Here is a 27,089-nt window from a genome sequence, read left to right on the forward strand (position 1 = left end):
CTGTCGTGTGGTGTTGTGTGAGGTCGGTCAGTCCTGACCTACGGATCGAGCACGTGGGTTCGGGAACGGCGAACTTGTGGACGGCTCAGCCGAAGTGGGGGCCAATGGAAGCGGCGCGGGGACGGCTGGACCTCGAAGAGCCGGATCTCAAATTACAACTGCAGGGTTGTAAGTTACTGAATCCATAAACTCGGGTCACTAAAGATCTATCACGCGGCCTGGTAGCTGCAAGCCTATGGAGGGTGACTTCGAACTGTCTCACCAGAGCTGATGACCCGTCAGGCTCAAATTGCACCCTCAAGCCTTTTGCCAATGTCGTGACGTGCAGCACTTGCGGCACATCAGGCGTGGGATTGGAGCGCCGGGATTCTTGTCATCAGGCAGACAGAAGGCTTGATTCAATGGCAAGCTTTGCCAACCTTCCACCACTGCCAGGGAAGATGTTCCTTCAATACCGATCGACGGGTTGGGCAAGTCTTGGACGCATCCTGGCATCGAATACCCGACTTGGCAATAATAATGTTGTGAGCCTCCAAAACTCCAGTTAAAGGTTTTGGTGGTGAACAAAACTTCATCGTGGTCATTTCGACGTAATTACTTTCGAAATCATCCGAAATCTGTCTTGGGCACTGGCTGGACTCGCTGAAGCCACCAAGGTCAACACGTGCAACATCTTCGCCAAGCAAGGTAAGAGAAAAACGAATCGGTCCCAAATGAACGGCTCAGCCAGGTCTCTCCGGCTTGCCACGGCGGGCTAGAGTTTCTTCGGTCTTGTTCGGCCCAAAGCAAACCGGGCGAAGTACCTCAATCGGGAGACCGAGCGGATGGATGGAATTTGTGAATCAGCTCACAGCCAGGAGCATTTGTCAAAGTCGCAATACGCCCGCGCCTTCTGGCCACCTTTGACGCCCGTAGGCTTCAGCTAGAATGCATGGAAATATGCGAAGACAGTCAATACTGGCTCATAATTCGCCGGCTGGCATGTCTCTCATCGGAAAGTTGGTGGTGACATTACGGGGCTATACCGCAATGGGGACCGAGCGCCAAGAGCTGCCCGCAAAAGGGTTCGCAACAGACTTTTCGCAACGTGCTGGCAACGCACATTCCGGGTGGTCGAGACATCGGGCCAGCGTTGATCTGGTGGGGATTGGGCTGACTGGTGGCTGAGCGAGTTCGAGGGGAAGATTGGGAGCCAAGACCCCTCGTTCGCGGAGACTCAAGAGACATCTGACTCTTCCTGGTGCCTGTGGAGAAGGAGGATGTCGGTGTCCATGTTGGCAGACCGGAGAGGCAAACTTTTATCGGTAGGTTGGGGTTATCGCCCATTGGCGACATCGCCTCAGACCAAAAGGCCCGTCAAGAAGTCAAGACAGACAAGAAGTTGTGTGCAAAGAGACGGCGTAGCAACTGACGAGACGAACAAGAAGGGTTTAAAGGGCTTGGCATGGTCTTAATATGTTGTTCGCCAAGTTCAACAAGCAGGGGGGGGTCAACGACCAAGTCAAACGACTGTAGCAAACAGATGCCACACGTGGAGGGTTGACGCCGCATGATTCGTCAACTCCAGATCCTCCCCAGATGAGATTCCACGCTCAAATAAAGCTTGCTGGGTGGACCCGGACTAAGCTACTAGCATGCTAGGGATACCGACATCTTGGCACGCTAGCCGTAAACACCATCCTTGATGCATCCCGTTCGGCCTGCCATCGAGGTCCCATCGTCCATTACCGGGAGAGAGAGTCGATGAAGTGGGCGAGAAGGGGGCGTCCATGTACGAAGAGAAAGTCAGTCGGCCATTGATTACACATTGAGCCACGCTTGATTGAGGAGGAGGAGAAAGACCTCGGAGCATTGGGGGTGTATCAACAACAATTTCACCCGGGACCAAAGCTGGTATCTGCTGCAGGAAATACAGCGGCTACTTTCTGTCAGTCAAGGTCGCCAAGGGAGCACATAAAAGGTTTATCGTGCGCATCTTTCCAGTCTGCCGATGCTCTGTGTGTCCCGTCTTCTCCAGCAAGCACCTTTTCCCCTCCTTCTTCGAGACCACAAAACCTGCTCGCCAAGTCACAGCCAAGCAGCAATCAGTCACAATGGCGCTCGACGAATACACCTACGTCTTTGCCATTGGCACATTCTTTGCTATGCTAGATGCATACAATAACGGTGCTAGTAAGTACAGTCCCTATATCGGGCAAACAGGCGCAGACAAGACACCTGGTCTGCAGTTGCCGATAAACTTTGGCGCTTCAAGACGTCAGACACTGACTCGGCCCAACTTTCAGACGATGTCGCAAACGCCTGGGCGACCAGCGTGTCGTCAAGATCCATCACCTACAGACAAGCCATGATCTTCGGTACCATTTTCGAGATGTTGGGCGCCATCACCGTCGGTGCGCGTACGGCCGATACTATCAAGAACGGCATTATCCCAAACAGCGTCTTCAACGGCAACCCTGGCGTTCAGATGCTCGCCTTCACATGTGCTCTGGCCGCCGCTTCTTCCTGGGTCATGTGGTGCACGCGACACTCTGCCCACGTCTCTTCGACATACTCTCTGGTTTCTGCTGTTGCTGGTGTCGGTGTTGCTGTTGCTGGCGCCGATAAGGTTCAATGGGGTTGGAACGGCGGCAAGGGTCTTGGTGCCATCTTCGCTGGTCTGGGTATGGCCCCCGCCATCTCAGGCTGTTTCGGTGCCATTATCTTCAGTCTCATCAAGTTCGTGGTTCACGTTCGCAAGAATCCCGTGCCATGGGCTGTTTGGACTTCGCCCTTCTTCTTCCTCATCGCCGGTACTATTTGCACGCTTTCCATTGTCTACAAGGGCTCTCCCAACCTGGGTCTGAGCAAGAAGCCTGGCTGGTACATTGCCGCCGTCACCATGGGAACCGGCGGTGGTCTTTGCCTCCTCGCCGGTCTCTTCTTCGTCCCCTTCGTCCACGCCAAGGTCATTAAGAAGGACTATACCATCAAGTGGTACCACTTTGTCTACGGCCCTCTTCTCTTCAAGCGTCCCGCTCCCGCCGATGCTGAGAAGGCCAAGGTTCCCAACTACGCGGTCGTCCAAGAGGATGAGCACGAGCAAACCCTTCCTTCCCACGAGTCTGTCAAGTCTTCCGAGTCTGGGGATGAGCCTCTCAAGGAGACTCATGAGAAGGAGATCCACGTTCCCCAAGAGAGGTCTCTGGCTGCTGCCGAGATTGGCCAGGGCCCTACCTACAAGCAACTTCAGGCCGAGGGCGAGGCTAAGTTGCACGCAAAGATGATGAAGAAGCGTGGTCCTCTCGGCTGGGCCATGCGAACCCTTCGCGACAACCCAATGGGCGCTGGTCAGATCTACGAGTTCCACAACATGAAGATCGCCCTCAAGCGAATTCCCGCCATGATCACTGTCGGTGTTCTCTACGGTCTTCACTACGATATTCACGCTGCTCAGACCGGCGTCGCCGGTACCCCCGAGGGTGAGCGCATGAAGCGCGTCTACGCCAGTGCTAAGAAGTACCCTAACGAGGTTGAACACACCTACTCTTTTGTCCAGATCATCACCGCTTGCACTGCTTCCTTCGCCCATGGCGCCAACGATATCGGCAACTCTGTCGGTCCCTGGGCCGTCATTTACTCTGCCTGGAGTACCGGTGACGCTGCCGCCGCCAAGGCTCCCGTCCCTGTCTGGCAGCTTGCTGTTCTCTCCGCCACCATTTCTCTTGGTCTCATCACCTACGGCTACAACATCATGAAGGGTGAGTCTCATCTAAACCAAACTCTAGGTATTCACGAAACTAACAAACAACAGTCATGGGCAACAAGATTACCTACCACTCCCCCAGTCGTGGTTCTTCCATGGAGATGGGCGCGGCCATTACTGTCCTCGTCTTTTCCCAGTACTCTCTTCCAGTTTCCACTTCCATGTGCATCACTGGTGCTACGGTCGGCGTCGGTCTGTGCAACGGTACTCTCAAGGCTGTCAACTTCCAGCGTGTTGGTCTCTTGGTTTTCTCTTGGATCATGACAATCCCCGTCGCGGGCACTCTTGGCGGTGTCCTCATGGGCTTGTTCCTTAACGCTCCTCACTTCTAAGCGCAACGCATCTTTCTCCGGTGGGGACTTTCATTTGATACCATCTTGACTAGACACATAATGTACATGAACAAAAAGGGGGCTTGGCACGGCATACAAAGACGGGTGGTTTGTTAGTAGCATCAAAAGCACAATCATGACAACCTGCATCTTCACAACCGAGCCAAGGACTTGGCGTAGTCGGGAAGTGACTGAGTGATATATATGAAAGCGCAGCCTCGGTGACACTTTTGGGGAAGAATCCCACCGGGGCCGGAGCGGGTGCCCTTCCGCGGCCCGTCCCACTCTGTAAGCCAAGCCAAGCCGGACATGTGACATGTTCATACGACAAGAAACTAAAAGTGTACCCTTTATCTTCGGGGCTTTCTTGGCAGAAGCAAGCTATCACCCTATGGCAGATCACGATGTCTCCGGGGACGATGCAAGGGACCAGCCGCGGTGTAAACCGGGACGGACAGATATTCAATCAATCCCAGACAAACTTGGCAAAACCTAAAGTCAGCTCGTTGAAACAGAAGACAAGACGTGGGCAGCTTCTTTCTTTGTGATTGGGCGCTGAGTTTGATATCGGGAAGAATTGTCAAGACGTCGTGGGGTAACGCCAAGCTTCCATTGTGACTATGCGAACGTGTCATCACCCATCACTTTAACTGCTCATGAGGGTGCCAAGATTACACCATTACCACAGTGAGGGAGAGCCCTGAAGAAGGAGGGTAGCATGATGACTGGAGTTGGCAATAGCTCGTGTGATCAACAATGATGCTTCAGCTTGGCACTCTCTTAAGGGCTGTAGTAGCCATCTGCTCGTCACAGTCTCTGCAGAGAGTGCTTTTCTATTTTTGAATTCATATTGATATGGTAAATGAGCTATCAGCTTCATGTACGGAGTAATCCATCCGTGTTTAAGAGATCTGCTTACCCCCTCATACTTGGCAGACTGGAATTGTGGCGTGATGATAGGTCAGGACACGGTGTTGTAGTATGGCATCAATATAGATACCGAGCAAAACAAGCCAAGTGGTTGCCAAGGGCAAAATCTAATGTGATCCACTCACCTCATCAAAATGGAATATCGAAGCTATTTTTGGATAAACTACGATGTCCTCGCATGGCCCCGGATCCAGCAGACATTCTTAATTGGTTTATTACTAGGATCCAAGGTAAGAAATTGACGAAGAACTCCTTCAGAGCGGAGTCTAGTGTATGATACCCGGGTTTGAACATGAAGCATCTGCCATGCGTGATATTTTTCAAGCAATTTTATTGAAGCACACGTAGAAGCTTCATGATATGAGTCACGAGCTCCAGCATTGTCCTAATAGGAACCATGGAAAGATTTCTCTTGTTGAGTAGGGTCAACTGCGATAGTCAGCAGTTCCTAAGTTAGCTGAGGAGGATTTCAAGCTATCTCAATGCATTTCGACCGTCCCTATATCCCATAGGTAGCACTCCACAAATCGTGTACGGAGATCGTCTTGAGATCGAACGCTTATGCTACGTTTGGAAAGTTTAAACATAACTTCGCGTCTAATTCTGATCAACTTACCGTAGGTGTTTGTTTACAACTTGTGTTACGGATGGATGGGCGCCTCGACTGTGGAGAGACTAGGTTAGGCACAGAATGCTGCCATGATAGTGAACCTATTAAAACCGTCAGCTCCTTGAATCTATAAAACCACACAGCTCGTGGAGGAAAGTCTGCTCCAGAGAATCAAATCAAGTGCCAATAATCACTGCTCATTTGAGTGCGTGCATACGCTCACGTCTATGACAATGTCAATAAATGTGTGGCCCACTGTCCAGTGACGTGAGAGTTCCATATCGACTACGTTGAGGCAATCTTATGCATGTCGTCTATAGCTTCTCGGATATAACTATGACAGACTAAGTACCTACTTGGTATTAACTCGTAAAGTTCACTGCTCAAAGCTCACGTTGCTACGTGCCGAGATAGGAGCAATTATTAACTAGTCGAGCGCCGAGCGAAGCATAAGGTAGACCAGGTTGCCAGGTTTGGCAATGAAGTCAAAGAGCTCGCTCAAATTCAACTCTGGCATAGCTTACTAGTTGATTAGCCGCTTTTGTGACCAAATAGCAGTCAGCAGGGCTTCATGAAGCTTTCATGTGCACAGGAACAAAGTCATCAAGCGTTCATGCGGAAGTTCAGCGGACTGGCCCCGGTCTATGCCCCGGAGCCACGACATGGGCCCCCTTGCTTCAAGCATGAAATTTCGTATTAAATACGATAAAAGCTGAAATTTTATTGGCAGTCCCGTCGGCCCCGCACTGAACCACTAGACCGCCCGCAACAAGGGACAAGTTGAATTCGGCGGGGAGCTTCGCCGAGCCATGGGACCTGTGAAACAGCTACAGCTGATGAGTGACGAGTCCAACTTTTGCTGCGGCAGATTTGCCAGATACAACAACGTTGCAACTATTAAATAACAGTCTACTTGATCTCGTTCGACATCCTTGCAGCACCTAGAAATGTCAAGGAATTGATTCTAAACCGACCATCTCATTACCCTTAGATTTCGAATCGGGTAATCTCAAACAATGCCAGCTGGAATTACCCAACTCTTATCCATTGCTCCTGGAGGACCAGGTTCCCAGGCTCCTCTCGGAACTTCGCACCCAAGGGTGGGGGCTTCTAGCACAAGCATCGATCTCAACCCATGTGTTGCCGCGACATTCTCGGCACCATCGTTACTAGGAGCAGAGTTCCTTTCCTTAGAAGCGTCTCTAGTCGCAAATTTCAGCGGACCAGTACCCGCAGAGTGGAGATTCTCTCAACCTGCCGTCGAACTACACAATGCCTCATTCTGCAATATCACCGTGTCCTACACCCACCCTGGGCACAGTGACGTCGTCAGTGTCGAGACCTGGCTTCCATCCAAGGATTGGAACGGGAGACTTCAAGCTGTTGGCGGTGGTGGGTGGCGCGCTGGCCGGATGCTTCTAAGTTATACTACTATGGCCGGTGCTATCGCGGACGGATATGCCACTGTGACTACAGACTCTGGACTTGGAGACGCTATGGGGCCTGATACGTGGGCTCTAATAAGTCCTGGTAACTCAAATCTATACGCACTGCAGGATCTTGGATCACAGACATTGTATGACGAGGTAATACAAGTGAACATCCCTAGCTGTATTGAGGTTTGAGCTTTGCTAACATGTACGGACTGAAGGCAATCATCGCCAAGCATCTCATTGAGACTTACTACGGCAGAGAGCCTTCTTATTCGTACTGGAATGGGTGTTCGCAAGGAGGTCGTCAGGGCGCGGCACTTGCCCAGCGGTATCCATCAGTCTATGACGGTATCATCGCGGCAGCACCAGCGATTAACTGGGCCGGGGTCCTTATCAACACCATGTGGCCCAGGGTATACATGGACGTCACTGAGAAGTATCCTCATCCATGCGAGCTGCAACAGCTTACTGCTCTTGCTGTATCTGCTTGCGACAGGCTTGATGGAGTTGAGGATGGGCTTATCGCCGACACGAATGCCTGCAAGAGCATATTTGATCCTCACGCATACATTGGATCAGAGTTCTACTGTCCATTGACAGGGAAGTCGGCCAACATCAGCTCCACTGCAGCCGCTGTAGCGAATGCCATGTGGACAGGCCCGTTCACGGCTGAGGGCGAATCAACATATCTGTATGGTTTGGAAATGGGCACTGATCTAGTGTTTGGTGCTCAAACTAGCTGTACGGAAGATGGGAAGTGTACAGGGGTGCCCAACGCCGCTGTCACGCTGTTGTTAGCCTACTTCATCGGCAAAGATCCCGCGATTACGACTACAAAGATATCCTTCAAAGAGTTGGAGAGAGCATACCACTCTTTCAGACAGCAGTATGACGCATACCTGGGGACTGATGACCCAGACCTTTCGTCTTTTCGCAATGCTGGAGGCAAGATGATTACATTCCACGGCTTGGTAAGTTTTTTGGCCATCGTCAGATACATTTACGAACCCCATGTAACTATTAGAATGGACTAACACCAGCTTCAGGCCGATCCGCTTATTCCACCGAACAACACCTTGAACTACTACAAGGACGTTCTGAATCAACAAGATGATGCGCAAGACTTCTACAGGTATTTCCTCGTCCCAGGACTAGGTCACTGTTGGGGAGGCCCCGGTGGTGGCCAACCGACTGCCTTGTTTGGTCAGTTGAGGTCTTGGGTCGAGAACGGAACAGCCCCCGAAAGCTCACCAGTCACTATCAACAAGCCGGACAGAACTCATGAGACGCAGGTAATTTGCCCATTCCCAAAAAAGGCAATCTATAGTGAGACGACACTTGGAGACCCAGCAGGTTGGTCTTGCGTTTGATGGGAAACTTCCCGACTTCATCAAGAAGTACCTTAGTCTACCTTACCTTAGTAGAAGTGTCCAAGTGAATATCTTACAGGATGCATATCATATATTGAAACCAGTGTCCAGCTTCTAGGCTGTAAACTGTCTCGCCCGAGCCCGTACTCTTCCCTTATTTAATCTTATACCTAAAGCATACTGAGAAGATAATGGGCAGTAGTGAGCCCCTGCGGGTACTGCAAGTCATAATATTATGTACGTTTTCCCAATGCGGTGAATTTCCCTAGAGGACAAGCCGCGTAGATGGAGGCGCTACGGTCCACCGAGGCAGTGCTAGACAGGGGGGCTCGATGCCCCGTAGGGCCTTAATTAGTGGCGCTACCCATCCGTCTTCCTTGAATCAGTCCACCTCCCCAACTTCAATGTCCCCCTTTGCTCACTCTCGTAGGAGAAAAGTCTTCAAGAAGCCTCAAAGCACGCCAGTCTTTCCCACACAACACGTTCAGGAGTAATAGCCATCCAGATTCACAGCTAGATTTGGGATACAATACAGTGATGAGCGAACCGGACGCGAAAAGCGCAAAACACGGAGATCCAGGCTGTACGTGTACGACATGCCACATTACGAAGAGGCGATCACATAAGAAGTCCCGGAATGGATGTAAAACCTGTAAGCGAAGAAGAATAAAGGTATGAAGTGTGATCGCAATCCTTCATTCTCATACTAATTCATACACCAGTGTGATGAGGCCAAACCCCAATGTGGGCAATGCTTGAAAGCTGCCATAACCTGCGACTTTACTGCTTCATCCTCAATCACAGACATCGTTCCAACTCATGATGAAATTGTCGAGAACGCTTCTCAGGCAAACTCGCGGAGAAGGGGCAGGCCGCGGAAAAATTGGGACACAGCATCCAAAGGGCTGAGTCCCCAAGAACTCTTCGGATCACCCGATAGCCTGAGATCCAGGTCAACCGACACAGCTCTCGTAGTCACCCGGAACGGGGACCAGCAGGCACAAATAGCCCCGGAATTACCTTGGATATGGACTATAGATGATCTCGAGTTGCAACACCACTTCTTGACATCTGACGATCTTACGTATTCAAATTCACGACTCTGGCGTGAGAAGGTCCCCCGTCTTGCCTTCAGCCAGCATTACGTTCTACATCTGCTGCTTGCAATCTCTGCGCTACACTTTTCCAGAGAGAAACAGAATTCTGCCGATTCAGCTCGATACGAGCAACTCGCGGATGTTCACTACCATATAGGGCTTCGCCAAGTGATGGCAATCATGCCCACATCAAATAGAGACTACGCTGGAGCACTTTACATATCCACTACGCTTGTTTGTGCATATGCATTCGCAAAGAAGCCCAGCCCAGAACACCTCTTGATAATTTCAGACGGAGAGGAAGTGGCATGGTTCGAATTGCTCAGAGGCGTTCGGATCGTGGTTACAACGATGGGATGGGACGCCATTTACTCCGGGGTCTTAGGTCCTTTCCCGGCTGACGAGGACGAAAAGTCACTCCCAGAGCCGGGTCCGACAACACGACCAGTCCAATGGGAGCCTGCGTTAAGCAGTCTTGCGGACATGATATCCAACTCTGGCGACCCAGAAGCCTCCCTCTATTTAGAAATGGTTCAACGTATTTCGTCTTGTTTTGAGACCACCTTTGGCACGATGAAGAAGCCAAAACTTGATTGCAACGGCAAGATGGAGGTCATTATCGGTTGCATTTATGTGATCGAGGATGGTTTCCTACTTTGTCTGAAACACAAGAGGCCCTTTGCACTTCTCGTCCTGGCACACTTTGTTGTGCTGCTCAAATCACTCGAATGGATGTGGTACATAAAGGGATGGGCAAGTCACATTCTTCACGGCATCGCACTGATTTTGGGGCCTCAATGTCGACAATATCTACGATGGCCAAGAGAGGAGATTGAAAGACTTGGCAACGATCGGGACCGTCTCAATGAGGGACAGTCAGTGTAAAGCTAGTATGGGGCATTGCAGTCGGTCTCAATCTTTCCAAGGAGCGGGATTATTCCTTTTACAAAAGAACCTTGTGACCAGGCACACATTCTGATATGAGTTAGCGGGCAATTGATCCGAGGTCAAGTCTACCCACTTGAAGGATGCTTTTGGACGCCCCGCTTCGTGATTTGACGAAAGTCCCTACTTTGCTGCTCAATTCAATAGTTGGAGCGTAAGCGCCGGGCTTTGCAAGACGACTTGATATTCCCTTGCATGAAAGCCGCTGCCCGGATCGACCCGGCACAAGTGTCATATCATTTGCTCCAGCAATTCAGCTTTACAAATACGTTTAGCCCATCTTTTAGCACAGTTGGAATCCTCCAATCACTCCATACTTCAATCCACCGAAGAGTCTAACATTCTTCGGGGTCTGGCTGAGCCACATTGGCACTGCGCCCCCAACTCAGCTCCGGCCGAACGTCACCTTCGATTGGGCGACTGCCTCGAGATGGTGTGAGACGTCAGCGTTGGTTTTGAGGATAGATGGGGTCTTTGGAATCCTGAAAGAGCAAAAGCCCCAGGAGCAGACATGCGGATGTCTTGACTGTACATGTAAGCATGCAACTTTCAGGCAAGATCACCAATTAGAAACTGCCAGTGTGACTCCGCGCCCCGAGTTCGTGCTGTCTTGAAATTGGAACTAATATCTTATGTTTCCCGCACTGCTGTGCTTTGAGTTTGATTTGATCCGACTTTCGTACATCCATGAATCTGAGAGATCGTCCAGTGGTCCTTAGACTCTGCCTCGTGAAGTTCGAGGTGCCGTCTTCAAGTAGCTTGCTGCTTCCGAGTCGATGTGTAACTTTGGTTAATTCCTATAAAGTTACACTAACTACTCATTAGCTGTGTCTTTTGCTCCCTCCTTTACCTCTGCGTCAAGGTCAAGAGACTCAACAGCATCGTTTGACCACAGACTGGCCATCATAGCGAACACTGCTGTCTCGATCTGAGTGTTTCTGTCTGGTGTAAACAACCCAGTTTCTTGTTTCCGAAAATTATAAGACCTCAAGGTCATTGATTACCTCGGCAGACATTGAAGTTCCAAACTTGGTCACACGACGAACAGCAGACGCCTCGGATATTATTTGAAGCCCAAAGATTTAACCAAACCCAGCAAATCGGCGAAAGTATACAGGAATTTGCAATATGAGCCAGACTGCCACCTCTGAGAGAGAAGCGGGCCCAGTCACGAAGGCCATTCGAGTTGCCGTCATTGGCGCTGGTGCTTCTGGTCTGGTCACGGCCAAGTACCTCCGTCAGGCCAGACAGTACTTCGGCGTACCCGATGTCGAGGTCCGTGTCTTTGAGAAGGAGGACGGGGTGGGTGGTGTTTACAAGTACAAGGCCTACGAGGAGGCCGAGGTATGGCAGTCCATCAATTCTCCTTACCACCATGTATGATTCTTGGGGCTGGGGTGTTCCCTTGCATGCAGCATTTCCAAATCCGCGAATATGGCTGACAAGAGTTCCAACTCCTAGATGGTGTCATCAAAGTACCTCACAGCGTTCTCGGACTTTCGTGTCTCAAAAGACCTGCCCGACTTTCTGCCGGCAGAGGAATACGTTCGCTACCTCGAGGGCTTCTGCACCCACTTCGATCTCTGGGGTCTTATCGAAACAAAGACCGAGATTCTTCGAGTTTCTCATACTAGTAGTGGCCACCGCGTCTTCTTTCGCCGTATTGAAGGGTTGAAAGCTGCAGACAGGCGAGATGGGGAACAACAAGAAGAGTCATGGGATTGTGATGCCATCGCCATCTGCTCCGGTCTCAACAACGTGCCGTCCATCCCATCCATCGAAGGTCTTGAGAACATGAGTTATCTCCATTCCTCAAAAGTTAAGGAAAGGAGACAGTTTGGGTCGAATACGTCCATAATGATCCTAGGTGCAGGGGAAACGGCAATGGATATTGCCCACCTGGCCGTGACCTCGGAAGCCCGGGAAGTCGTAATGTGCCATAAAAGCGGGTTCTTCTGCGCAAAGAAGGTAAATGAATCACATCCTGAGCCTGAAAACAAAGCAAAACGGCCTTGCGATTTGATAGGTCTGGCATACTTCAGCGCTGACTATATCTGTAGGTTGTGCCTTTACCAGTTGTCATGCACGTTTGGAAGCCGGACCCTCGGCAAAAGCCGGTCGATACAGCAATTGCGAGTTTTCTAGACACTGCATATCTTCCAGAGCGTCTCCAACACTCCAGCCTACTCTGGACCGTGTACGACAAGACGTTCAAGTGCCTGCATTATATCTCTGGCGGAACGGCGGCTGGCCCGGATCAGTGGATCGGAGAGATTGAGGGCGATCGCAACAATGTTGACTCCTGTAAGTACCTATGAATGAGTATGAATGGCTCAAATAAGTCTATGGCTGACTTGCGAAGTGTTTCTGGTCAAATCTGATCGCGCTTTACCATATCTTAACGAAGGAAATCGAGCCCAAGACATACTCTCTCGCATAAGAGCTTTTGTGATGAATGTTGAGTTGAAGCCGACAGGGGGTAGAAAGATATTGACGGCACCTTGGCCATCGGCTTTCCGAGAAGACGGCACTGCCGTTTTTGCAGACAACAAGAAGTGTGAGCACGCTGAGGCGCTATCACAAGTCGTCAAGCCCGACTTGATCATCGCTGCAACTGGATACGTGCGTCGATTCGACTTCCTAGAAGATGACTACCCAAAACCCGACGAGTTGGATGTACGCGGGATTTGGAGGCGCGGCGAGGTGACTGCGGGCTTTATCGGCTTCGTACGCCCCGGCATTGGTAGGGTCCCCTTGGCTGTTATGGATGAGAGTCTGTCATACTTACACCATTTCTTCAGGTGCAATTCCACCTCTCGCCGAACTGCAAGCCCAACTGTGGGCTCTTAACCTCCTCCGGCACAAGTATCCTCAAGAGATGGCACTGTCTACCGCTGATTCCGACAGAGGAGAGTCGAACAACGCTGTCCCTCACTATGAGGTCGACTATGCCCTCAAGGCTCGAGGCGGACATGACTTGTTTAAAAGTAAGCACGGCGTAGAACAGGAGTCTTATGCTTATCAACTTGCTCTCGATATGGGTAGCGCTCCAACCTTTTCTTTCATGAGACGCCAGGGCTTCAAAGCATTATACACGTGGGCAATGGGGTCGAATTTCAATACAAAGTTTCGACTCATCGGTCCTTGGAGATGGACAAAGGGCGCTCTTCCAATAATGCGCGGCGAGCTGTTTGATGTTGTCAAGCAAACAGGGGGCGGTGTTTGTAAGTCTATGTCTCAGACTGTGTATTGTATTATACTGAAAACCATCGCTAATTTTCGATCTCAGTCTTCACAACCTACACTCTTCTTCCTCTCTTACTATTTGGCTCTCTTACCCTGCTACTCCAGGCAACAGCCGGCATATTGAGACTGGCGGGAATGAAAGAACGGGCCAACAGAGTTCTGGGCTCAGGAAATATCCCACGCCGCGAAGGCGATGGCCTCCAAGAATGGGAGTAATGGTTCGTTTTGGGTGAAGATCTTGGGTTGACTTGAAAATGATCTCCAGCACTTACCAGATAAGTTTGATGGACTGGACGATGAGAAAGCTTTGTGACGTTTAATGAAAGAGGGAAGACATTGATGTGAGATTGCCTCAATTTAGCTGTATACCTTTTGAGGTTCACAACAAGTCAGATTTGATGATCGAGTCCCTCCCGTCTTGATCCCTCGTACACTGAAATTTACATGGAGGCCCGGGGGGCTTCGACCAGGTGTTCCAGCGGCTGGATGATCTCAAGTGCCCCGCGCGGGGTACCTGGACGGCCTGTTGTTCTCAGTTCCTCAGGGACCGACTGCAAGCCGTTGATTGGCCGCGCCTAATTTTCCCGATAACGATAAGACCAATTGACGCTTCACCCAAAAACATTTTTTCTTTCTTGCGACAGCTTCGCCTGGACGAATCTTCAGCCCGGCAAAGTCTACCTAGTCGCAACCATGCACCACCTCGTCCAATCGCACCAATGGGTGTCCCTGAAGCTGCTTTCAGAAGATACGAAGGTGCTGCAGATTGTTCCCAATACGTATGTTGACGAAGCAAACGTCTGGTGTGACGACAGCTAACTCTTTTTCCCTTGCTTCAAGGACGATTTCCCTAGGTAAACTCGGCTCGTTCCCCAGCAACCTCGTCCTTGAGCGGCCATTCCACATCACCTACGAGATCCAAGATAGACGCGATGGCGAGAACTTCAACAGACTGCGCGTCGTCCCTACGAGCGAGATTCATGCCGATGCCCTGGCCGATTTGAACGCCCAAAACGCCGAGGAGGAGGGCACCACCCTCGAGAATGTCATCGCCGCCCCCGATGGCGCCGAATTCGAATTGGTGGACCAGGAGAGTGGCAATGTCGTTGCGCACTCACGCCGCGAGATTATCGACGACGCCGCCCGCCAGACTCTGACCGCCGAGGAGATTGAGCAGCTGAAGCAGGGTAACACAGATGCCGGCAAGGAGATCATTGCGAAGCTACTACTGTCGCATACCGCAATCGACCAGAAGACGGCCTTCTCCCTTGCCAAGTACAAGTTGCTCAAGACCAAGAAGTACATTCGACGCTTCATGATACAACCGCTTGACCCTCTCACGCTGGGCAAGTGGCTCTTGGAAGAGAAGGATGCTGGAAAGGTGCTGGAGATGAGGGAGGAGATGATGGGACTCTTGAACTCGTGGGCCAATGTCCACTTCGGCGGCGTATCTCCTGTGGACAAGCCCGAGACTGTGACGATCGATGGTTCTGGAATGCTGGACAAGTCCGAGATTGGCGGTCGCTGGCTTGTGGTGGAGGACACGGGAGGTCTCGTCACCGCAGCCATGGCCGAGAGGATGGGCATATTATACCCCAAGGACCCCGAGGACGTTGAAGAGATGGAAGATGCTACAGATATTGTCAAGGAAGACACGAACGGAGTCAAGCCAGCAGACGACACCACCGCCATCATCGACGATGCTGCGGTAGAACAGGCACAGGAGACAAGCACAGAGGCTACAGCACAAGACTCGACAACAAAGCCCGAGGGGACCACAGCTGATGCCACAGTGGCAAACAATGGCGAGACAACAAAGCCGCAACCACCTCGACGAAGACACCCGCCCCGTCGCGACGATTTTGAAGCCATGTTCGCCCCGACCAACACCCTAACGCTGATCCACCCCAACAGCCAGCCGAATCTCGCCCTTCTCAAATACTACAACTTTGACAGCACAAATCCCAACCCGCCTTACCCCTTCACCCGCTCGCCACCAACCTCTTGCCCATTTCCTGGCTGCAACTCTTGGAGCCCGAAGAGGACGTCACATACTCAACACCGCCCCCCGAGGTTTCGGACGAAGAGCTGCACTCCTGGAAGGCTAATCGCCGCGGCAACTACCACCGGAAGCGAAGACGTTGGGCGAGAACCCGCTACATTGTGGACTCGACGCGCGCTGGTGGTTTCTCTGGGCTCGTCATCGCCAGCACGATGGATACCGTGTCCATCCTGCGTCACACCTTGCCGCTCCTGGCCGGCGGAGCGCCGATTGCCGTCTACTCGCAAAGCATCGAGCCGTTGACGGAACTTGCCGATTGCTTCAGTATTGCCCGCCGCGCAGGCTGGTCATCAAATCCTCCGGCCGAGGCGGCTGGCAAGTCTGTTCAGGAGCTGGAGCGATGGGAGGGATCGGACGATTTCCCCATCAACCCGACTCTGCTCTTGGGTGCCAATGTGCAGACGAGTCGCGCAAAGCGCTGGCAAGTTTTGCCTGGCCGCACGCACCCCATGATGATGGGGCGTGGCGGGGCGGATGGCTACGTTTTCACGGGTTGGAAGGCAGTGCCGGCGGAGGGCAAGGTCGAGGCCAGAGGCAAGTTCAAGAGGAGAAAGGTCGAAGCATGAATAAAGTGAGGATGTTCTAGCTAGACACCGACGCAGCGTGGGATGGCGGTCGAGGGAGAGAGAGAGAGCACGGAAGGGATAAGAAAACCTCGGGCATCAGAAGGTTTGCATATAGATACCCTAACATCCTCCCATTGAAGCTTATCGGGCTGTGATTGGAGTAATTGGCATCGTCATATTGGCCTGGCTTATTCGCTCAAACATTTTCCCAACTAAGGTATTCTCTCTTGTCTCTGGCGATTCTTTTTCGACGACCCGCATCACAACGTCTTGCCCATGAACTTTCTCTTGGTAAAGCTCAACCACCACTTGCTCGGCTTTCCATCGCCGCCTTCTTCGTACACCCGTGCCAGTAATCGGGCTGCCAACTCTTGGCGAACTTGGGCCATGTACTGGCGGAGTTGCTCGGCGTCTTGTCTGTCGCGCGGGGGCTCGTACATCTGTGTCATGGTCAGCCTCTAGAACTTCCACTGAACCTCGGGGGGCGATCGTACCTGGTTCAGGGGCCACGCCGGGTCGCCGGGAATGGCAAAGTTGGTATCAAGGGCCACATTCATGACATCCTTGGAAGCATCACGCACGCCGGCACTAGGCTTGATCTTGGTCAGACAATCGCTGACGAACCAGATGCCGTAGACCAGCAGGCGATCAGCTGGGCCTTGGAGCTCGAAGTTGCGGAAGAAGGTGTTGGCGCGGAAAAGGGCGAGGACCTCGTCGAGAATGTCGTAGCTTTCGCTGTCTGGATCGGGAGACTCATTGGCGGGCAGAGGCGGGTTGGGGAAGGGCAGAGTATAGGCCGGGCCGCGGGTCTTCGTGCGCAGGGGCAGCAGCGGGAAGTTGCCTATTGTGCGAGGGACGTTTGGGTCGGCATTGAACATGGAGTTGTAGGCCTGGGTAGAGGGCATCGTCAGCTCGGTTTAGGCGGGCTGAGGAGTAGTTTGGGTTGGGCTGCGCCATAGCCTCGGAGAGAGAGCTCAAGTAAGCCAAGGGAGGAGCATTGCATAGACATACCGGCATATTGAAGTGTATTCCTGACCAAGCAATTGGTCTCGTAGGATGTGAAGCTGGTCTTGATGAGGATTGGTCGCAAATGCAGTTGAGAGACGTCAACTGAAGATGGAGAGCAAGCGGCCGATGGTGGGGCGCGACACTTAGCTGACGGGAGGCACTGACGTCCACCTCACAGGCTCACACTGCCACTCTCCAAGTCTCCAGCACTCTCCTGGACTCCTGAGGCTTGACGAGGTGCTTCAGCCTCACGTTGAATTGTGGGGTCGATTGGCTGTGGCGCAGCATTTGCGCTGCACGTGCCTAGGTACCTTATGAAGTTGGAGTCACGAGAAATCAAGTCATGAGTTTGCTTCGGAACCTTGATGACTCAGGCATTAACAAAGCCATGCGCAGCCACAGAATCGATGACATGGCCCATGCCCAGTACGTACTGTTGGATGGGGGCTGGTGCCTAGGATCACATGACTTCGCACTCTCCGCGTGTCGCAGTTTCCCGGTTGCAAGCGGGCCAAGAGTCCCAGGCAGTGGCAAGTCGCGCCCTTCTTTCCTCTCAAAGAGGTGTGAAGCCGAAAAGATGCGCGTGTTCTGGGCCCCTTTTTTTGGTGGCCGAGGCTTGCAGTTTGGCGGCGGCGCGGTGGATGAGGAAGGAGGAGGAGTCGTAGGTGGGCATACCTGCCGTAGGTAGACTCATGGAGCAGGCAGGCCGCAGGCACTGGAAGGCACCATCGCGATGGCGACGGGGAACTGGCCTGGACAAGACGGGAATGGGGTCTGGCACACACACACTCCGGGTTTACACAGGCGAAAAGTGACAGCGCAACAGCCAGGGAAATCGACGAACAAAAGTTGGAATATTTGACTCGCGCACCCGCGTTTCATTCCCTCCTCCCTTCGTCCCCCCTTGTTCACCTTGCTCTCTCTTCTCTCTCTAAGTCTTGTCTCTCTCCACCGGGCGCGTCATATTCGTCAACAACAAATCCGTTTTTCCTCGACGGAGTACCGTCCTCATAGACGGTAGCCCAAACATCCCGACATCCCTCTCATATCCTTTCGTTTTCCTCTGCCTCGTGTGCCGACAGTGACGCTTAAGCCTCAAACCCTTGAAAGCTCTGTCGATCTCAACAGATTCTAGACATATCGGTACCCACACAGAGCACCACTTCTCTGACCGTACATCAAACTGCATACGGATATTCTCCGATCTCTCTGCGGATCCGGGTCCTCTTTTCTCTCACTCAACATCACTTCGCGCACCCAGTTGCGCAGACTACTGTCCGCCTCACCGAGTCCATCATAATCCACCGGCCATCATCCACCGTTAGTCCACACCCCCAAAGTGAAAGAAGGGGCGCCAAACCATCTTCCCCCCGTCGCGTCGGTGCTCCAAGGCTCCAAGCTCAAGATTCAACCCGACACTGGGCCCGCGGCGCAACGCAAAGGCCCCCCCTAAAAACCAATACTACTTGAAAAGAACGAAAGGGAGAGCGCCACAACCCGATGCTCATTTTAGAGTGAGACCCCCCAATCACTATTCCTTTATTGTCACAACCTCGTTGTTTTCATTCCATCCCCCTCGTGCCCTCTTACCCAATTATAGATTTCACCTTCATTCCTCTTTACCTAGACCCGGACCATGTTGACAAAACCACAGATCAGTATTCAATAGCACCAGTTTCGCACGACAACTGTGCAACTTCTTCGACTCCTCCACCGCCGACATGCATCTCCCCAGCAGCGCCCCGACGGCTTCGTCAATGTCCTCGCCCGAGCCCATTCACGCGACGCCCCCGACTTCGAGTCCCATTCCTGCTATGCCCTCCCCCGCCAAACGCAAAAGAAGACTTCGTGTCTTTCGGCCAGACAAAGGCTCCCTCTACGACAAGATGTGGGATCATGCTGGACTCTCCCTTTTCGTTCGTCCCATCTGCTGGACCGAGCTGCACGTACAACTCCTCGACGCCAAGTTCGTTGAGCTCCCTCCGTGCGACACGCCAGTTCCTCCTCCATCACCGCGCGGGGCCCCTGTCTCCCCGTCGAGATGTCACATGAAGCCATCAGTCGCGGCCTCGACACTAAGTAGAGAACTTACGGCCATGCTCGCGCCGGGATCCACGAGGACCTTCTACACAAACTCCGTCCGCACAATCATGTCTACCCTCTATCCGGGGAAGCTGTCGCGCACCCGAACACAGCTTGATTTGCACCTCTACTTTGGCGGTCTAGTGTATCGCGATGCATGCCGCGTACAGGTTGCCTGGGATGCGATGCCCTCGCGCAGCGGCTCGATCGCCTCCTTTCAATCCGCATCAACCCGCCCGGCCGAATCCTTTACTATTGTGCCGACGGGTTCCAACGGTAGCGCAAGCAACATGAGCAGCGAACAAACGGCCTACGCTCAGTCGCAGCCCGTCCTCGCCTATGTTGGCAAGATGCAGATCGCGGCGACACGGAAGAACATGTACCGCGTTATTCAAGGACCCAACAGATCGTACAACGGACCGGTCGAACGTCTACAACAACTACGCTCCAAAATGTTCGTTCCCAGCAACCCGACGCATGACCCGTTGCTCGTGGGCATCTTGTTGGCCATGGCGCAAAGAAGGTTCCACGGCGAGCCACAGCCGTCAGCGAATAAGTGGGTTTCCTCGCGACCCATGCCTACTGGGCTAGGAGAGCCTGAGTTTCACGATGTGACGGTGCAACTGCTCACAAACGACAACGAGACATCCGAATTCATCGTTTACAAGGCCACGGTCACAGCAGATCTGCTCCGCAAGTTCCACGAGCCAACCAAGAATCCCCGCGTAGGGGCCGAGAGGACACTAGCTGAGAGAATCGGAGAGGTTGCGGATGCGGGTGGCATGCGCATCGAATACACAAGAGTGCCTGTCTGGCCGATTCTCGGACTCAAGGAAAGACTGGGCAAGGCGCTCGGCAAGGAGGTTGTGGGAGAGTTCGATGAGGACAACATCGAGACATGGGAAGAGGAAGCGGAGCGAAACCCCGACAAGCTCAAAAGAAGAAGAGATCGTGAGGCTCTCGTCGAAGTGTTTAATGGCAGCTTCGAGGAAGAAGCTCAAGCCGACGGTATGCCTCTCAGTGGGAAACGAAGATGTTTAGTTGACGAGGAAAGCGGGCAGGTGGGCATGGTCGTCTGATGGAAGTTCATTGCCCTTGATCATTGCATAACGAAGCCACGAGGCGTTATTGAGAGAAGCATTCATCGCATTTCTCCGAGGCCGCTGCGGATGCGGCCACGGCATCGGGAACATGGATTTGGCTCTGTTTTATCGAGTAAATGGAGTTATGGGATGTCAGCGGTGAAAATTATGGCCGACTCCTGGCACGGATAGATGAGAAACATTTTGAACCCGGCAACGGTCAGAGTCATGATGGTGTTCTTCTTTTTCACCCCCTTTTTCATAGGGAGATCCAAGTAGGAAGGGATAGGTCTGCGATATATTCGAACGGCTGCATGGATTGTTTGGCATTGAGAAAGAAGACTTAACGTTAGATTCCCCGACACGAGCCAAGAGTCCAGTCGACTCAGCTAGTGTCAGCGATCAGTGCTTTGCAATAAAACTAGTTTTCGAGCACACGAAGCCCCATTGCCTAGCGATCACGATATTATCTAAAATATTGACAAGAATAGAGCCGTGGTTTTCCAGAGTCAGAAACGTTATCAAACTAATATCCTACAAAAGATCCAATGTGATTAATTTATGTAATCCAACCAAGACCACGCCTCGCCAGGCGTATCATCGCGTCGACTATTTGGTTCTTACGCAGGACTGGGGGTAGCAACGCCCACTCGATCCACTTGAGTAGCGGTATCATTGTCTCACTCGGTACCACAGCCTGACAGTCTGCCTGCTTACAGCCTCGAAATGTGTGTCATCGCCAACCTCCCCCAGGCCATCGGTATGTAGCGGATGCTGCCGGGCGCCAAGCCAGATGCTTTCTTTTCCTCCTGTCACTACGGGCTAGTTCCCCCGCACCTTCTACATTCGCCTGGGGCTATTGGATCCTTGACATCTTCACGTGCTCGAAATTCCACAGATGGGCGCGGCAAGACGAGTCGTTGTTCACACTCAAGTTGAAGTATTGTGTGAAAGCCGAAATAAAGACGGGAGCGCCGTTTGATGCGAGCGGTCTCCGAGACCATGTTGTGTGCGTACGAGATGAGGAAGAGATTGGGAGAAGAAGTTGACTTCCTCCTCTCCTTCGGCCGAGATAATATCCCCCCGAGTTTGCCTCGACCTCTTCTCTATAAGTATAGCTCACATTGTTACACATGGCCACGTTTTCTTTCAACTCTCATTCTTGGCCATAGTGTCGCTCTACTATTCTCTCCTTCCACCTCGCTCTCTCACATTGATCTAGCACACGATGATGGCTTCTCTGAAATCAGCTCTGGCTGTCGTTCTCATCCTAGCTGGTCGGTCAGCGGGCAACTCTGAGCATCACCACTACGAACTCCGTGCTGCTCCAGCTACAGTAGATGCCCCGGCCGGCACCCTCGTCGGACGATCACTCGGCTCCGTCGACACTTTCTCTGGCATCCCCTATGCAGAACCGCCTATCGACCCGCTTCGGTTGAGACCGCCTCAAAGACTCAACTCCTCCTTGGGTAAGTTTGATGCCACAGGGAACGCAGCTGCATGCCCTCAGTTTCTCTTGTCCACCGACAGCCGGAACATTCTCCTTGATGCTGTTGGCTCATTCCTTACACTACCGTTCTTCCAACCCATCACCGGCCAAGAAGACTGCTTGACGGTGACAATTCAGCGTCCGTCCGGCACACAATCCGATGCGAAACTTCCAGTCTTGTTTTGGATATTCGGGGGTGGCTTCGAGTTCGGCTCGACATCTACATACAGCGGGGCAAGTTTTGTCCGCGATGGAGCCGACATGGACCGTCCCTTCATCTTTGTTGGCGTCAACTATCGATTGGGAGGCTTCGGGTTCTTGCCTGGCTGTGAAATCCTGAAAGATGGCGCAGCCAACTTGGGACTGTTGGATCAACGTCAGGCTTTAGAATGGGTTGCCGAAAATATCGCTGCCTTTGGAGGCGACCCTGACAAAGTGACAATCTGGGGCGAATCAGCCGGCGCGATATCTGCTTTCGACCAGATGGCACTGTATAACGGCAACAACTCTTACCAGGGTCGACCACTGTTTCGAGGAGCCATCATGAACTCTGGCAGTGTTATCCCAGCTGATCCAGTTGACTGCCCCAAAGGCCAGAGAGTCTATGATGCTGTCGTGAAGGCAGCTGGTTGTGAAGGATCAGCCAGTACCCTGGATTGCCTGCGCAGCGTCGATTACGAAACATATATGCGTGCCGCAACGGCGGTGCCAGGCATCCTTTCATACGAAGCTCTTGCCCTGTCGTATATTCCTAGACCAGACGGCATAGCACTGGTAGACAGCCCTGACATCCAGGCAAAAGAAGGACGCTACGCCGCGGTGCCTATGATCATCGGCAATCAAGAAGATGAGGGGACATTATTCGCACTCTTCCAGCCTCTGGTGTGGACAGCGTCACAACTGGTCAACTATCTGTCAGAGCTGTACTTCCACAACGCCTCAAAATCCCAGTTGACCACCCTCGTCAGCACTTATGACAGTCGTAATTCTGCAGGAAGTCCCTTTCGGACGGGGATCTTCGAGATCTATCCTGGCTTCAAACGTAGGGCTGCCATCCTTGGAGATCTCGTCTTCACTCTGGCGCGCCGCTCGTTCCTATCTGTAGCCAAAGCAAAGCACCCGGACGTCCCAGCTTGGTCGTATTTGAGCAGTTACAATTACGGCAATCCCGTGCTCGGTACATTCCACGCTTCGGATATACTGCAGGTGTTTCTCGGGGTCTTTCCTACCTTTGCGCGGCAGAGCACCCGGTCTTACTATCTCAACTTCCTCTACAACTTGGATCCTAATGTTGGATTGGGCGGTTACGCGCAATGGCCGGAATGGAGTCAGGACCAGCAACTACTCTGGTTTCTAAGCGATCGAACAGAACACCTCAAAGATGACTTTCGAAACGAGAGCTACAGGTTCATCTACAACAATATGCAGTCTTTGAACTTCCGGGATGACTCGGATGTACTGCCGCGGTGGTCTCTTTGAAACATCATGTACTCACACACAGGCCGCAGGTAGTCAGCCTGAGGTGTGGTCGGCCTGTTTCTTCTTCTCTTTTGACGGGGTTCTTCTATCGAAAGCGAAAGGGGTATTGCCAACGCTAAACTATGTACGTAAATGAAGATATGTATCTGGACAATAACTGTTGACTGGATCTGGCTCCGGTGATCCCAACATGATTTGCTGCAAGTTTTCGTTAGTGGTGAAGTGAAAGTCGAGCGGGATTGAATAGCTCACCTTTGAAAAGACATCAGCTTGACGGATGCCCATCTCCTCCGCAATCTTTGCAAGCCGGGCTTTCACATAGCTCCGTTGCTTCCTGGTCGCGAAACGACTCGATCCAGTGGCCAACAAAGGCCACATACAAGATACACCAGCTAAGCCTTTGGGCATCTCGGATGTACCGCATGGGAAGTATGGAGTACTCAGAGCATCACCAGTCCAACCGAAAAAATACGGAGTGCTCGAGATAATGTCCGCCACTTGCTCAGTCCCAATGCGATTGGCGTCAATGTACTCCCTCGTCAAAGTATGATCGCTCGGTGCGCAGACCCACGCGATACAACGGACGATGACCTGGTTGAGGAGAAGTCGAGATACATGGGTATTGATGTGCTTTCCAGCTGCCCATACGTTCGGGTAGTCGTAAATAGGTCCTGGAAATGCCGAAACGTAGCCAATCTTGTCCTCGGGAACCTCCGCAGCTGATCCTGAGATGACTTTTCTCCAAGCTGGCGGACACTTGTCGAACCATACACCAAGGTCGTCGTCCATTTTCCGCGCCCTCTGTAGAAGCTTCAAAGCTTTGTCGATCTTGTCGGTAGTCCGTGCTCCCTTCAGGAGACTGTCGGCCTCGCCACGGATGAGTGTCGTCTGGAGGTTCAATACCAAAGCTTGGTGGCCAACCGTATCGCAGACTGCTTGCCGTGCCCACCAAGTCAAATCTTCCAAAGAAATATTTGCAAAGAAGGTGTACTGCCGAACCTGTTTTGCGCGTTAGATCACCGGTTCTTGACACAACATTTTGTTTGTAACAAAGAAGAACGACGTACCGATGTCGCCCGAACGAATTCAAACATGCTCAAGCCTATGCCGGATGTTGTCTGTTGCGGTCCACGTAGCTTGACTATCGCAGTTGCCCCAGAAATATGCTTCTTGAACCCAGACATTTCAACGTCATCTGAGACCAGTCCTTCGTAAAAGGCCAAAAGGATTGCCGAGGCAAGCGTAGTATCCTGCCTCACAGCTATTTTGTCTTGCATAGCTCGAGTCAAGTCTTCTAGCGCTTTGCTATAGTGTAGATGAGCCATCGAGGACAATCTTCGCGAGTTCGGCCTACCAGCCAGAGCGGCCATGGATACGGCTGAGAAGGCTGAGTGCAAAGGAGAAGCTTGGTAGCTGGGCATATTCAGTAGTGGTAATACGAATGTGAGAATCCCTCTACCAACTCCCGTCGGTGGAGCCAGCACGTAGTTTGCCAAAAAGTAGCATGTTGCTTGTTGGTCGAGAGGTGTTTGCAAGGTGTGCGGCATGCCATATGTCCCCCCTTCAATGTCTTTGAATGATACGAAGGTGTCGGGCGCCTGATTGCTGATGTACGATAAAGAAGAGGCGTATGACATTGAAGGCGACGCTTCAGAGGAAGACGAATTTGAGTACCTGTCAAACCAGTCGTCTTCTGTGATTGGAATAATTTGCTGTTTTCGCGGAGGTGGTGCTGCTGGCGGTGTCCATTCCATCACCTGTGGTTGGGTTTGGCATTCGTTTTCCGCATCCTGTTCCGTCGCGCGACCCTCCCGGATAGCCTTGCGCAACGCAGCCGACTTGGCTTTGCGGATGGTTGATTGGGTCTCATCGCGGAGGTTGATTTCGAATGCATCTCGATAGCCAGGGCAGACTCTTTTCGACTTGGCGCATTTGAGGCAAAAGGGCTTTGTCTCGTCACACTTGATCCTCCTCGCGCGGCAGAGCTTGCATGCCCTGCTCGGGTGACCCGTGTTGACCATCTTTGAAATGCAAATGATCTAATGATACGGTAGTACTGTTGTTTTCCTTTCCTCGAATAATGTGTCCTATGCGCGCGATCCACGGCCAGTTGACGGTTCAGGTTTCGACGGGGTTTGTGTCATGTGGGCGAAACCCCCTATCAAAGTAGGAAATTCGAGGAGGAAGGAGAGGGGCGGACGTGCCTCCCTAAGACATAAAAGGAAAATGTGCAGACAGAACCGGACTCGTGTCAGACGCGGCCGAGGGCGGCTGTCGATGAACGTCGAGAACAGACTGCTGACGGTTGACACAAGATGGAAGAAGCCGCACAAGGAAGTTAATATGTTTCAACTCTAAAACCCGCCCCGCTTGCTTTGGTGACATTCAGCAGCGCCGCTAGTTACAAGGCATCTAGCTCAGAAGATGACGTTGCGAGTCAGGGTAAGGGAGGATGGATAACCGTAGAATGGGAGACGGAGAACGATGCTCCTTCAATAGATGTCAGCCGCTCTGGGGGGAGGGTGGCCTATTGCACAAGTCTGTTCGGCCAACCGTCAAACCCGACAGTTCAACCTTGGATAGAACCTCTCAGCACATGTCGGCATGCCTCCCCATCGGCGGCTTGAGCGAGTGCGAATTGTTGTTGTCAAGATGCGCAGCAGTAACATCAGACGAAACGGCTAGCCCAAGCGTCACTGCAACTGAAAGAGTGAAACCGGAACTCCATGCGAAGACAACTGGAGTTTCTGAAACCTAGCCACCTATAATTTGACGCATGAAAGTATCCGAACAGGTCTGGCGCCGTTCTTGTCCCCGTCTTCTGGAAGCCTGCCGGTTTAGACAGAGGCCATCTCGGTAGCTCTCAGAGCATCTGCTCCTAGCCAAGAAGTCTTGGAATGGAGATGACTGGGGGATCTTTTGCCGGTACACATTGCCTTACAATATTCTGTTCTAATTATGTCTCTGATTGTTTCTTGCTTGCCGAATCTGCCAGTCGTTGTCATCCTGTGGACCCGTGCGACTTCCACAAGGCTCAATGGATCATGGCCTAAGACTTGTCTGGCAGAATGAGCTCAGTCTGAAAACTTGAGGGTTAGATCTGGAACTCGAACTCAGCTCTAGCTTGCTCCAGAAAGGGAAAGTCCACTCATCTGACGAAGATAATAACCCCGAACAAGAAAACCGTCGGATGGTTTGGAGGGGCAGAAGCTCTGTATGCCGCCCACGCTGCCCCGAATACGGCTCACATGTCATGGTCTTTTCTCGGCATTCTCCTACAAAACCCGACGGATAGAAGAGTGTTCATTTCGCTCCCAGCAGCGAGTTCCCAGTCACTCCAGTCTTTGCAGGCTGAAGCCGTCGTCTGATAGACCGAATTGACGCGTTCACCCGCGAGTCTGGTTTCTTTCCTGACATGACGTGACAGCTTGCACAACATCCTCGGTCTCAGTATCTCTCTCTGCAATTGCCGAACTAAGTCTGTGATGAGAATCCGAGTGGGTGGAACACCTATTGGAGCGGTGTTCTGCCAGGCCTCAGGATTCTCATCCCAACGCACTTCCATCGATGCCAGAATCTTTCCACGGGGACAATAGCAGAGAACATCTCCAGA

The 27,089-nt window shown here is 52.2% G+C and overlaps 9 protein-coding genes across 9 annotated transcripts; 7 read left to right on the top strand and 2 right to left on the bottom strand.

The window, feature by feature from the left end:
* The first annotated feature begins 1,759 nt into the window (after positions 1-1,759).
* Positions 1,760-4,185, top strand: BDP81DRAFT_381085 (phosphate transporter). The gene is made up of 3 exons (XM_060586868.1): positions 1,760-2,172; positions 2,286-3,740; positions 3,794-4,185. Exons 1-3 carry the CDS (start codon positions 2,094-2,096, stop codon positions 4,075-4,077), a joined length of 1,818 nt encoding a protein of 605 aa, XP_060441783.1. The 5' UTR covers positions 1,760-2,093; the 3' UTR covers positions 4,078-4,185.
* A 2,277-nt stretch (positions 4,186-6,462) lies between these two features.
* BDP81DRAFT_381086 (tannase and feruloyl esterase) lies at positions 6,463-8,554 on the top strand. The gene is made up of 3 exons (XM_060586869.1): positions 6,463-7,203; positions 7,269-8,021; positions 8,097-8,554. Exons 1-3 carry the CDS (start codon positions 6,634-6,636, stop codon positions 8,418-8,420), a joined length of 1,647 nt encoding a protein of 548 aa, XP_060441784.1. The 5' UTR covers positions 6,463-6,633; the 3' UTR covers positions 8,421-8,554.
* Positions 8,555-8,870: 316 nt separating this feature from the next.
* Positions 8,871-10,535, top strand: BDP81DRAFT_381091 (uncharacterized protein). Its single transcript, XM_060586870.1, has 2 exons — positions 8,871-9,092; positions 9,143-10,535. Exons 1-2 carry the CDS (start codon positions 8,958-8,960, stop codon positions 10,400-10,402), a joined length of 1,395 nt encoding a protein of 464 aa, XP_060441785.1. The 5' UTR covers positions 8,871-8,957; the 3' UTR covers positions 10,403-10,535.
* Positions 10,536-11,125: 590 nt separating this feature from the next.
* On the top strand, positions 11,126-14,323 carry BDP81DRAFT_381093 (dimethylaniline monooxygenase). Its single transcript, XM_060586871.1, has 6 exons — positions 11,126-11,806; positions 11,924-12,430; positions 12,523-12,766; positions 12,825-13,205; positions 13,264-13,686; positions 13,752-14,323. The coding sequence occupies exons 1-6, from the start codon at positions 11,591-11,593 to the stop codon at positions 13,922-13,924; spliced, it is 1,944 nt and encodes a 647-aa protein (XP_060441786.1). The 5' UTR covers positions 11,126-11,590; the 3' UTR covers positions 13,925-14,323.
* A 58-nt stretch (positions 14,324-14,381) lies between these two features.
* BDP81DRAFT_474250 (adenine-N(1)--methyltransferase non-catalytic subunit trm6) lies at positions 14,382-16,336 on the top strand (the record flags this gene model as incomplete). The annotated part of the gene is made up of 3 exons (XM_060594683.1): positions 14,382-14,487; positions 14,549-15,500; positions 15,665-16,336. Exons 1-3 carry the CDS (start codon positions 14,402-14,404, stop codon positions 16,334-16,336), a joined length of 1,710 nt encoding a protein of 569 aa, XP_060441787.1. The 5' UTR covers positions 14,382-14,401.
* On the bottom strand, positions 16,305-17,575 carry BDP81DRAFT_77446 (ARP2/3 complex ARPC3 subunit). The gene is made up of 3 exons (XM_060596263.1): positions 17,348-17,575; positions 16,831-17,226; positions 16,305-16,776 (listed from the first exon to the last, which is right to left on the bottom strand). The coding sequence occupies exons 1-3, from the start codon at positions 17,351-17,353 to the stop codon at positions 16,597-16,599; spliced, it is 582 nt and encodes a 193-aa protein (XP_060441788.1). The 5' UTR covers positions 17,354-17,575; the 3' UTR covers positions 16,305-16,596.
* A 1,114-nt stretch (positions 17,576-18,689) lies between these two features.
* BDP81DRAFT_77451 (uncharacterized protein) lies at positions 18,690-20,583 on the top strand. Its single transcript, XM_060596264.1, has 2 exons — positions 18,690-18,858; positions 18,999-20,583. The coding sequence occupies exons 1-2, from the start codon at positions 18,845-18,847 to the stop codon at positions 20,503-20,505; spliced, it is 1,521 nt and encodes a 506-aa protein (XP_060441789.1). The 5' UTR covers positions 18,690-18,844; the 3' UTR covers positions 20,506-20,583.
* Positions 20,584-21,458: 875 nt separating this feature from the next.
* BDP81DRAFT_435452 (carboxylesterase) lies at positions 21,459-23,662 on the top strand. The gene has a single exon (XM_060591050.1). The coding sequence runs from the start codon at positions 21,737-21,739 to the stop codon at positions 23,474-23,476; it is 1,740 nt and encodes a 579-aa protein (XP_060441790.1). The 5' UTR covers positions 21,459-21,736; the 3' UTR covers positions 23,477-23,662.
* On the bottom strand, positions 23,597-25,497 carry BDP81DRAFT_463824 (uncharacterized protein; the record flags this gene model as incomplete). The annotated part of the gene is made up of 3 exons (XM_060594067.1): positions 23,597-23,674; positions 23,729-24,475; positions 24,544-25,497. 3 exons carry the CDS (start codon positions 25,495-25,497, stop codon positions 23,597-23,599), a joined length of 1,779 nt encoding a protein of 592 aa, XP_060441791.1.
* Between the last annotated feature and the right edge of the window lie 1,592 nt (positions 25,498-27,089).

The sequence above is a fragment of the Colletotrichum phormii genome (assembly GCF_030913505.1).
Source record: "Colletotrichum phormii strain CBS 102054 chromosome Unknown BDP81scaffold_19, whole genome shotgun sequence".
Taxonomy (NCBI): domain Eukaryota; kingdom Fungi; phylum Ascomycota; class Sordariomycetes; order Glomerellales; family Glomerellaceae; genus Colletotrichum; species Colletotrichum phormii.

Excerpts from the sequence above, each read along its gene's own strand:
- BDP81DRAFT_435452 (XM_060591050.1), top strand. The coding sequence starts at position 21,737 with ATGATGGCTTCTCTGAAATCAGCTCTGGCTGTCGTTCTCATCCTAGCT.
- BDP81DRAFT_381091 (XM_060586870.1), top strand. The coding sequence starts at position 8,958 with ATGAGCGAACCGGACGCGAAAAGCGCAAAACACGGAGATCCAGGCTGT. Across the intron at positions 9,093-9,142 it reads GTAAGCGAAGAAGAATAAAG|TGTGATGAGGCCAAACCCCA; the intron begins GTATGAAGTGTG and ends TTCATACACCAG.
- BDP81DRAFT_381093 (XM_060586871.1), top strand. The coding sequence starts at position 11,591 with ATGAGCCAGACTGCCACCTCTGAGAGAGAAGCGGGCCCAGTCACGAAG. Across the intron at positions 11,807-11,923 it reads AGGCCTACGAGGAGGCCGAG|ATGGTGTCATCAAAGTACCT; the intron begins GTATGGCAGTCC and ends TCCAACTCCTAG. Across the intron at positions 13,687-13,751 it reads GCAAACAGGGGGCGGTGTTT|TCTTCACAACCTACACTCTT; the intron begins GTAAGTCTATGT and ends TTTCGATCTCAG.
- BDP81DRAFT_381086 (XM_060586869.1), top strand. The coding sequence starts at position 6,634 with ATGCCAGCTGGAATTACCCAACTCTTATCCATTGCTCCTGGAGGACCA. Across the intron at positions 7,204-7,268 it reads CACAGACATTGTATGACGAG|GCAATCATCGCCAAGCATCT; the intron begins GTAATACAAGTG and ends TACGGACTGAAG. Across the intron at positions 8,022-8,096 it reads TGATTACATTCCACGGCTTG|GCCGATCCGCTTATTCCACC; the intron begins GTAAGTTTTTTG and ends CACCAGCTTCAG.
- BDP81DRAFT_381085 (XM_060586868.1), top strand. The coding sequence starts at position 2,094 with ATGGCGCTCGACGAATACACCTACGTCTTTGCCATTGGCACATTCTTT. Across the intron at positions 2,173-2,285 it reads TGCATACAATAACGGTGCTA|ACGATGTCGCAAACGCCTGG; the intron begins GTAAGTACAGTC and ends CCCAACTTTCAG. Across the intron at positions 3,741-3,793 it reads CGGCTACAACATCATGAAGG|TCATGGGCAACAAGATTACC; the intron begins GTGAGTCTCATC and ends AACAAACAACAG.
- BDP81DRAFT_77446 (XM_060596263.1), bottom strand. Across the intron at positions 16,777-16,830 it reads CGGCGTGGCCCCTGAACCAG|ATGTACGAGCCCCCGCGCGA; the intron begins GTACGATCGCCC and ends ACCATGACACAG.